The sequence below is a fragment of the Telmatherina bonti genome (genome assembly GCF_933228915.1).
Source record: "Telmatherina bonti genome assembly, chromosome: 5".
NCBI classification, from domain to species: domain Eukaryota; kingdom Metazoa; phylum Chordata; class Actinopteri; order Atheriniformes; family Telmatherinidae; genus Telmatherina; species Telmatherina bonti.
The window spans coordinates 34,338,950-34,350,113 of record NC_136623.1 but is presented as its reverse complement, the minus strand read 5'-3'; the positions used below and the strand labels follow the sequence as shown (position 1 = coordinate 34,350,113).

The 11,164-nt window shown below is 40.2% G+C and overlaps 1 protein-coding gene across 1 annotated transcript in view; it reads right to left on the bottom strand.

Moving 5' to 3' along the window:
* The window catches only part of vps13b (vacuolar protein sorting 13 homolog B), a 433,420-nt gene that overhangs the window by 397,607 nt on the left and 24,649 nt on the right, over window positions 1-11,164 (bottom strand). The window contains exons 4-5 of the mRNA XM_079241403.1: window positions 10,618-10,735; window positions 350-517 (exon numbers count right to left, since the gene is read on the bottom strand). Coding sequence (XP_079097529.1) covers window positions 350-517; window positions 10,618-10,735 — 286 coding nt within the window. The remainder of the gene's footprint in view (window positions 1-349; window positions 518-10,617; window positions 10,736-11,164) is intronic.

The window sequence follows — 11,164 nt, the reverse complement described above, 5'->3', positions numbered from 1 at the left end:
GCACCACAAAGGGGTAAAAGAGAGGAAGCCTGAAAAGATGCGGTTTTACATTATAATATTAATGCTTGGTTGCGCAGTTTATTTACAATCTTCAGCTCATCCCATTGCTTCACTGTTTAGATGCGAGTTATTCTACATCAGAATCCAAATTTCTTTTAAACCTCAATGTGCTCCAATTCAGTCACAGAGTTCATGAAGGATCTGAAAATGGGGCTTTTCTGGCATCCAAAATGGGACAATAAACCTTGCCAGATATATCTACTTTACTAAGGTTACATGTTTACTGTAGGATTGAAGTTATTGTCTCAGCAGATTTGCTGCTCAGTAGTTAATCTTCCAAGCAACCCACCAGTGATGTCCATGAAGGCCCTCTCCCATATATCATCCACAGTGTAGCACTCTGCTGAAGTGATGTTGACTGAAAGAACGATGTCATCTTCCACATACTTAAGGATCAGGTTGTTCACCACTATGTTCACGTTGTTCACCACACGCCTGATCAGACTCTGCACGTAACCTGCAAACAAACAGGAAAATGCAGAAAAAATGCATTAAAGGCCAAAAAAGATAAACTTGTTCAAAGAAAGCACAGCAAACGTACATAATTACAGAGATACACATGCACAGTGAGTTGCATGGTAGCTATATAAACATTCAGAGGTGCACACCATGCTATTAAGCAGAGATGACAAGATGCGCAACCACACCAGATGCAACAGTGACTGATCAGTATTTGGAGATGAATATATTAAGGATTGATCAATAATCAGCTTGGGTGACATCAGCTGGTATTGGGCAATTTTATAATAATCAGCTTGGGAGTTTTTTTTATTCAACAGATTGCCGATAAATTAAGTTTATTTTAAAACATGCTTATTTGGCTCCTATACAGCCGCCTCTCTCGGCCTGAGCGACCGCTCTTCCACAACCTCCACTGATTGGCTGCACAGCATGTGACAGCCAATCAACAGTAAATCTTTTATGCAGCTCCACCAGTGAGAGGAGAGGAATGCGAAATGACTGAGGGCAGTTTCAATAATAATAATCCATATCTTTAATCCTCTATGTTTAAAAGACACCACAATATTATTCTGATCAGTTTCAATGAAATGTTGCTCAGAAGTCACATTTGGACCTCCTTCCCTGCACGGCAATATTCACATAATTTTACAAATAAATGAATGTTTATCCCTCTGAAAGTAAATAGCACCACAGGAAAAAAAGTTAGCTAATATCATTCACGTGAACATGACCCAGAGCTGCTTTATTTAATGAAAGGATGAGACTGCAACATGTGTACACAGCAAGTAGCCTACAGCAATGGTTCCCAAACTTTTTCTGCATGTCAAGCCCCCCCCTTCCCCCTGTCACGTGAACCAATGAAACACAGTAAGGAATGCACTTTTAGTTTAGTGGTTGCAGTATAGTTAACTATAGATCAAACTATGTCAGTATTATTATGCATTCTTCTGTTGGGGTGTGAAACCAGGAATCTCAGCCAAGTTGGCTCAGCTGAGCCAAGTTTTTCAAGTTTTGTTTTATCTGCACCTGCTTGACCATTTAATGGTCAAGCAGGTGCAGATCATCTCCATCACATTCTCTTTTTTTAGAAATTGAAGTCTCTGTTGTTGAACCATCATCATTTCCCATTGGTACTTTTACCCCCTCCCAGTTTCGAACCCACTGGCCAACAGATTAAGAAAAATGAAAATGTTGAATTTCACAAACAGGGTCGACTTTCACATTATGTTTCATGTAGTTTAAAAGTTCAAGAGCTAAGAGTAAGGGTGATCAACACGCCATCTTCACACTGCAACTCTGTGTCTGTTCCTCTCCACATGTGGTTGGATAAATCACTCTTTCTGTAGGTTGTTTTATTTTCAAACCCTTTATGGAGTTTAATGACTCGTGGATGAGACATGATTTGCTTTGTTTATTGTATTTGATGTGATGTCAACACCAATGCTGCCCAGATTTGTTCTTGTAGAAAGGGAAACTTATTCGACCCACTGGATATATACAGGTTAAAACATATAAACCTGTAAAATTATTCCTAAAAACCGTAGACTGTACATAAAAAGATGGACGGAGCCTCTGTGGCAGGGACATACATGTTGTCTCGCCCGGAAAATACAAATATGGGCAAAGAGGTGGAGCTGAGAGGGGGGCTGTGAGCGTCATGGTGGATGATTGACATCAAGCAAACTCCGAGCTTTCTGTAGCTAAGAGCCAACCCGGAGATAACAGGAAATAACCAGCTAACGGAGGTAAGCGGGCTAACGCTAAGTCACGTTGTTAACTGGCTAAAAACCGCGGTTGTTCTACGTTCTTCTGACTTGAAGCAGGAAATCGGGTACCTGTCAATCAAAAGGACACAACCTTAAATGTGCCAAATTTCGGGATTAAATTACTTTTAAACGGGTGAGTTAGAAAAAAATTTACTCCCCCCACAGTTGTCATGAAGGTAAACCTGACCTATTAAAACTTAAAACTTTACTTATATTTAAAAGTTAGATCAGTCATAATAAGCAGCTCTAATAAAGAAGAAATGTAGTTTTACCTACTGGATTTCTGCAGATCCAGTCATGTTTTTAAGCAAGATATCCATCTATTGGGGCAAACTAATATGGTGTTGAAACACTGTAAAATAAATCAGCAGCTGAACTCCCTTGAATTCTGGGTTCACTGACCTGCTATCCTCATGGGTTGTAAATAAGAAGGGGTCCTTGCATGTTATCTTTTGGTACAGTCCATTACTCTGATATAAAGGCTACTGATTAAAAATGAGCAACATGTGCATTAGGAATAAAATAACGGGAAATTTATTGCCCTCTGAAGGACTTTGCTCTTCTTTCACATGTAAAATTCCCATTTTATCCAGAGCTGTGCACATGCTGCCTCAAATCAATCTCACCCAAGATATTAAACCAGACAAAGTCCTGTATGCTCATTCAAATATGTCCAAGCTTCTTTCCACAAGTACACACATGCATTCATACACAGAAATACTATGTACTGAAAATGACTGGACACATTAGAACTGTACAAATGTAAGGCATAAATGAACATTAAAGAAAACTTTCCATGCTTTTGATGGAAAAAAATAATAAATTCATGTTAAAAGTGGGGTGAGAATTAAAGTTTGAAATTCTGCACGGTAACAGGGTTTCTGATGAAGTAGCAGGTCGACTAAATAACCATGGACGGGGGGGACGGGGGGTTGGAAAGATGGAAGAAGCTCCTGTCATGTTTCAGAGACACCTAGAAACAGAGGTTTCACTGGATAAACATGCAGACTAATGTCATTTCTCACCAGAGTTAAAAACTCTGATATATTGCAGATCTGAGACTTTCCACCATAAAATATTAAAATATACAGCAATAAATCCTTTAAACCACAGGATTCATTCATTCCTCCCATATAAAGTTAAACTCAGCCACTGCAAGCTAAAACATGTAAAGCTTTACTACTTTTGCCTTATTTCCAAACCAAATGTTTATCTTCCTGCATGTCTGGCTGAGAGCATAACGGAATCAATAACCAGGCAGAGCTAAATGGTGCTCTTGATACAAATATTTATATGAATTGGTTAACTGTTCTGCCACTTGTACACAGACCTGGCTATGTATTTGCATAATCCAATTAACCAAGCTCAGAAGTTTGCTGCCTGGCCAAACTGCGTGGCAGGAAGAGAAGATGACATAATATAAACTCCATTCATAAATGCGGCGTATGTTCTAACATTTGTGCATGCATGTACTCATCTGCGTGTGGCCTGGTTGCTTTCATGCATGGCTGAATGTGGCTATGTGTGTATACACCTACAGTTTAAGGATAAGTCAAGAAGTTGCAGTTGCAACAGTAGTCTGGGCAGCTTTCTCCCCTGCATTTAATTTTCTAATTTACCCATATAAGGGTATCGTTCTTTCCATTTTGCAGTCCCTTACTCTTGTTATGCCTCCTAATGCCTTACATGAAGTCCAAGCCACCTCTGCAAGCTACAGTGCAGCTCTAAACTTCACAGCCAGCACCTGTTCTTCAGCCCACAGGAAATAACTTCATTTATAACTGTTCAAGCATCAAATGACTGAAAAAAACAACTCCTTTATGTGATCTGAGAGCAGGCCAAGTGCTCTCTGCTGTGCAATATAAAAAGAAACAGCAATGCTATCAGTTGTACATGTATGTTATTTGAAAGCATGAGCAGCTTATTTACCTCGCCTGTCACAGACTGTTGGGGTAATCCTACAGTAAATTGGTCCCATGGTGTTGTTCTGAAATATCGCTGGTACAGTCACAAGACTGGTTTTTATTTTTTTAAATCTATATACGTAAAAGAAAAATGGAAAACACAGAGATACACGCTTCTCAATTCCACCTTGATAAATTGTGAGGAAACTCAGCAAGACTATATAACCTCACGGTGACAACGGTAACATGAAACACTAAATCATGATTTGTTGATTGCTCCTTGGGATTCTTCTAGTAAAATGGTAGATTCCCGGAACCCAGCCGTGCATTGTACAAATAGTCCAGAAGACAGCTCCAGCTGGAGAAAGCTCCTGCCTTCACCATTGTGGGATATTCTCTATCCATAAGTAGCAAATTCCAGTACCACCAGAACAGCTGTTGTGTTTTTCTTCTGAGCAAAGACTGAAACACCAGCACAGCAGTTGCACTGGACCGTGGATTTTAGCTTCCTTTAGGGGCACACACATTTGCACCATGCACACTTCTTAGAATGGAGCCTCATGACATAAAAGTGAAAGAAGTGAAGGTGTATGCGCTCATGTATACACTACTCAAGCGTACACCGTGTTCTATTGGGCTTTTTCTTCCAGGATTGAATTGATTTAAAACAAAATCAATTAATCAGTTCAGCCAGAGTAAAGGGAAAAGAAATGTTAACATATAGTCAAATCTGAATGGATTAGTATGATACGGGGAGAGAAAAGTCCAAATTTAGGACACTTGCCAATGCAGAATCTCAATCCCAAATGATCTAACATAAAACAAAAAAATGTTCAGAACAAAATTATCTTTTTGCTTAATGATCTGCTCCTAAATTTCAAGAGTAATGAGATGGTGAATGACTTTGCTATCGCAGACTGCAGCCATTAACATTGTGAGTTGTGAATAATTCAAAGTATTCCGGGGTAAACCGGATCGATTGCCTGGACTGGAGAACTAACGCCAAGCAAACAAGAAAGGAATAACCCATCTATTTTCTATGGAATCTCAGCTTGTTCAATGTGCGCAGTAAGATGCTGAAGATTTGTGGCAGGGAGAGCCAATTATACAGTGGTGTGGTCAGCTGGGGGAGCAGCAACAACAGCAGAGATGCCAGCAGGATCAATAACCACACGAGGCCGGAAAAACAAAAAGAAATCACGAGATGGTTGAGTCAGTAGTTACATTTTTACTGTCCGGCCAAAAGGACTTGAATGAGTGCATGCCAGGGTCAACAGTGTTTCCACTACCAGGGTTGATGAGGACTCCCTGAAGGACTGCGGCCAGGGCTTTCAGTCCAGCAAACATCCTTAGGCCAAAGAGGGCTGTTCTGGCAAAAACATGGCTCTTTCATCAGATACAGAGAAGGAGACGCTGCTGAGACTTGGATCAAGATAGTTTAAATGCAGTGGTTCCCAAACTGGGGGGCAGGCCCTCAAGGGAGGCCCAATATAATCACAGGGGGGGTGCAGCAAGGCTAAATAAAACTTGGGAGTTTTTACTCTGGGTGAATTTGTAATAGTACTCATAGGAAATGATGATAGACTTCAAGTAATAAAAAACAAAAAAAAAAACAAAAAAAAAAAAAACTATAATGGAGCATTTCTGTCCCTGCTTGACCAGTGATAGTAATAATCAACGGTGGGTAATAATGAGACTACAGTCTTTTGCATGTACCAAAATATTATCATCTAATAAAATGAAGTATGAAGCCAAACAAGTTACAATACGACTTGGGGACTTTTCATCCTGAACACAAAGAAAAGCCTGCAGGTTACTTTAGAAATAAACTATCCAACTATCATATATAGCAACGCAGTTTTACAAAAGCAGCATCATCTCACAGAAAACTCACCTAAAGTAGTTTGCAGAGAATCCTGGTTTAAAATGTCTCACACTGAAGCACAAGAATGGATAATAATAATACTGCCACGGTTTTAATCATAGTTACCTACAATACAGCCACTAAAACTAAAGACACATTTCTTGGTATGTTTCTCTGGTTCATGTGACAGGAGGGGGGGCTCGACATTATTGTCGTCGATGAAAAGGGGGCCCTGCAGAAAAAGTTTGGAAACCACTGGTTTAAATGACTGGGTTCCTCTGGTTAAGGCAGACACATGATTACAACTAATCCAATCCAACTTTATTTATAAAGCACTAAAACAACATAACTGACCAAAGTGCGGTACACAACTCTAAGCTCATCATCCAATACAACAATCCTACTAAACAGGAGAAAATATACTATAAAAGTCATAAAAATACCAGTAACAGGAACACACAATAAAACAGAATAAAATAGAACAAATGAAGTCAACAACTCCAGAAGTGGTAAAAGCCATGAAAAAAAAGTGAGTCTTAAAATGGATTGGAAAACAGAAAGAGACCCAGTCTGTTTAAGGTACGGTGGAAGTGCATTCCAAAGTTTGGGGCCAACAAGTGAAAAGGAGCGGTCCCCTCTGGATTTCATCTTACAGTTAGGGACAACTAACAGGGACTGATCTACCAACCTGAGAGAGCATGCAGGGCTGTAGGACTGGAGCAGGTTGGACAGATACTGTGGGACGAGGCCATGTTGACGTTTAAAAACAAAAGAATTTTAAATCAACATGGAACAAATTAGTTCATGTCTAACCAAGTCCTGGCTTACATGATGCAATCAGTTGTCTTTGTGATTCCCTATATGGTCATTGGCTGCCAAAGTGGTCTGCAGCTGGAAAGCCTTTTGGCCGGGTGCACGTCAAAACGCCTACAAAATGTGCCACCCAAGCACACACTCAGCGCACACCCAACATGTTGTGAATGCACCCTGAAGACGCCCCAATGCATGCACCAAGCCAAGTCGACCCCCCACATTCCACAGTTCTGACAGGTGAGCTAAAATGCTCCAAAACACTCGGGGCTCTCTGCTGCAATAACGCCTGGCAGCCAATGACTTTGTTTAATTTAGCTTTTTTTTTTTTCTTTCATATGTGTTCTTCTTACAGAAACAGGTTTTCTGTTCTGGCGAGCTACCAGAAATAATGAAACAGGGCCGCTCCATCTGCCTCTTTGTACTAAAACAGCTTAAATGTGAACAAATTCCATCCCAACATCTGGTATGAGGTGTTGTCAAATGTGTCAATAATTATGCTAATAAACCATCCGGCTGTTTTGTTTTGTTTTTCTGTAGTTACAACACGATGCACCTGGACTTTGTACGGGTTGTCTTAGGAAGTTAAAAACAACAAGAATGTGCTCCATTATTGGACATGGCTCTGCCACTGGATTTAGGTGCCAAGTTTGGTTTTTGTTTGTTTGTTTTTGTGTCACCAATTTCTTTTGTTTGCTGAACAACAAACTGTTTCCAATAAAAGGTCATATCTGAAGCACAACATAGCTGCACGTAGGCAAGCAGCAACTGGTTTATGTCTAACCATCTGATTATTACTTGTCCAGCCTTTTTCTTTAACTTACAGGACTTCATGAGCATTGCATGTAAGCTGTGATATCTGCATTGCAACTTTTTGGTACGCTAATTGTCACATTTACAATTGTCTGTCTAAAAACATTTGCATTCTAAGCAGCTTGTTCCCTGAATAAAAACTCAGACAGCTAAAATCCCCGTTTATCGTCAGAAATTATTCAGGCTGTGGAAGGAAGGGCGTGCATGTTTTGATATATCTGGGACTAAAAACTCCTGATTACTCTTAAAATGTTCTGGTCTAATGAGTGCATCAGAGCCTGATTACAGTCATGTTTCATTACTGACAGTTACAGGCCGAGGAACATCATAACAAGCAACCTTCTTCCAGAACATTCTGTGTTTCTGAAAATAGAGACTTTTGTTACCCAACAGGAGAGTTCAGCTTTGAAACCACAAGCTGGGGTATGATTTCTAATCAGACCAACTCACAAGGACTTACAATGCTAAGTCAGGACCCTTGCCACAGTTAATTGTGTATGAATTTGCACAAAACAAAATTCATTTTGAACAGTGTATGTAGGTTTGCAGCAGGGAACAGCTAACCATGGCATGGCCAAGGAACTCCCCCACAAGCGACAGTAAATGTACTTTTTCATCCAAGGTGGATTTGGATCTCTGCACAGCTACATGGCACACGATGTAGCGTTTGCCACCACAAGCTGAGCAAAAAGGATACATCTGTTCGGCTGGTAAAGGTTGAACAGATGTATCCAAATGACTAATTGCAAATGGCTGCTACTGGGTGTCACCACTGGGTGTTTTGTTTTAGGTTGTTTTAAAGAAGAGCGGAGGTGTAGCAGAATGGTTTGTTCATACTGGTGCTATCCTGCAATATGGTGATGTAATAATGACCTTATAGCTGCAGTAACACAGGTTTTTCTGAAAATATACTTATTTAGATTCACTGAAACACTGAATTCATCACTGTCTTCTGAGACAAAAACACTTTGGTGCATCGATTAACTGATCATTAAGAATTTCATCAATGACATTATTTTCTAATTGGTAAAACTAATGCATCTTTAGAATGGTGTGAAGTTGTGTGAGCGTATATTTTCCACTGTAACCATTGCATAAATCCCATTAAACTGCCACAACAGCTGTTCATCTTGTAATAAAGATCTAAATGAGAAAACAGTGTTTTTTCTGCTTTTACTGCATTTTAATTTTAATATGTAGCAGCTGATGTCAAACAGGCGCTTCCCCGTCACTGCAACGATATCTGGTGCTACTGCGACTCATTGCAGGTTGTCGGAGAGACCGTCCATATGCTGTAATATTTCTTTCTATGGATTACCAAAAGAAGAGGAATGTTGTCAGAGATGCTTCAATTAGTAGTAAGCTGTTAAGCTTAAATTTAATATTCAACTGGTTCAGGAGTCGTTCTGTTAACTTACTAAAGGACGTTATGTTGTGACTGACTGGGAATCAGGGGGACATTCATATGACGCAGCTGAAGAGAGTGGGGTAAAACATACTGGAGCCTGTAAAAGGAGCTGCGTCAACTGGAAGCACAGATGGTTGGCGGGACAGATATAATCATAACTAATCGAAAAAATTATTTACAGATTAGTCGACTATTAAAATAATCATTAGTTGCAGCCCTACTGGTAAACAAACACATCTGTGTTCAAATACCAAAAAAACGTAAGAAGTTGTCCAAAAGTATTTGCGTTTCACTGATGTGCTGGGTCTTCACTTTTAAAAAGCATCTTCTAAACACCTGAAAAGACTCTCGCAGGTTTGGTTTGTATCTTATTCTTGTGAAAATATCCTCTGAGTCACAGCAGGTTAGTTTTACCCCATCTACCTTTTAACCTTTACCTTTTAATAAGGAAGGCTGGGATTATGTTATTCATCTACTTCCTTGCTATTATTAAGCTGGCCCAACCTCTGACCCTTGAGTTGTCTCTATAGCCTGTAATTGGCTGAAACAAAGACCAGCGGTGAAACAGTGTCGCATGTGCTCATGAATGAACACTGATACACTAAAAGTTTAAGACAAAAAAATGTTTAAGAAAAGCACATATTCACACACACACACCAGGGAGATCTGCTGGAGATGGGTCCAAAGGGAGATGCTGGGGTGTGGGGCACCCTGCTTTAACAGCTGGGGAGAGATATTATCTCATAACATGAAGCCAGGAAATGGATCCTCCCCTGATACAACCAGCCAGGAGTGTAACCTTCATTTATTTAAGCATATGGGGGCTCTGGGAGAGAAACCTGTGGATGATACCGACCTAGCTTTTCCAGTTATTACTCCCTGTTTTCTAGTGTATTTTTCCTCACTTTAACATTACTCTATTATTTTCTATTTTATTTTGGTATATTCTAGAGTCCCATCCTTCACATTCTTTTCCAAAACTGCTGTTTTCACAAATTTTCTTGCTGGGCCACTACAACATTCTCGTGCTTCCACGTTTTTCTCTGTCTACATGGACTGTGCACCTTTTTCTTCACCTGTATAAATTTACATACAAATAAAATAATCTGCCCTGCGATGGACTGGCGAGCTGTCCAGGGTGTACCCTGCCTTTCGCCCAAAGACTGCTGGGATAGGCTCCAGCTTGGTACTGAATGAATGAATAAAACAATCCAATAGATTTAGTAAGGCCAGCATGCAGTCCATGGCCCTGCAGGAGGTCTGGAGATGAGTGGTCTTGATTAGAGGCATCACTTTCTGATTCATCTTCCATGTTCACTCTGACAGAAAACGCTGGTGAAAAACACTGCACCATTCAGCTGATCCTAAAATTCATTTTCATCACAGTCTGAACACTTGTTGTCCAAGCTGAAACACTCAGCAGTCAGGCTTTGGGCGACTTACAAGTCAGAGGATTTCACAGCTTGTTGGAGTAGGTAGTTGGGATGGAGCCAACGCTGAAGGCTCAAAGGGAGCAAGGCTATCACTCACCTGGGGGCAGGTCTGGGTCACTTGGGGCTGCCTGCTGGAGGCGTCGAGGCTTGGCTAAAGCTTTGGAGCTGTCTGAGGCACTGCGACTGGTGGAGCTAGAGCCACTGTCATGATCATCCTGGGAAAGAAATAAACAAAAGATTAGAAAGCAAAGAGAATAGAGGATAAAGGAAATACTATACCTAGCTCACATGGATGTACTGTATACAGAATTTGTCCAATAGGTCCATTCACAGATATTAGGAGTATTTTTTATTTGTTTTTAATCAACACCAACAAGGTTTCTACATTTTCCATGTTTCAGTATCTAAATCTGTTCGTCTGACTTACAATGTAGGCTGAAATGACACTCAGTTCTGTTTTCAGTTAAACCTTTAGTTGACATGACACCTTGGTGTCTCTTCTAAACAAAAGCTTATTAGCAACAAACCAATACCTTTATTTTTATTTCTTTTTTTGCCTTAAAAGACCAAATGTCTTCCTGCATGACTGTGTTCAAACTAGGGCTGTGACGATATGCTTCTGTCCCGATTCAATTCCAATTTTT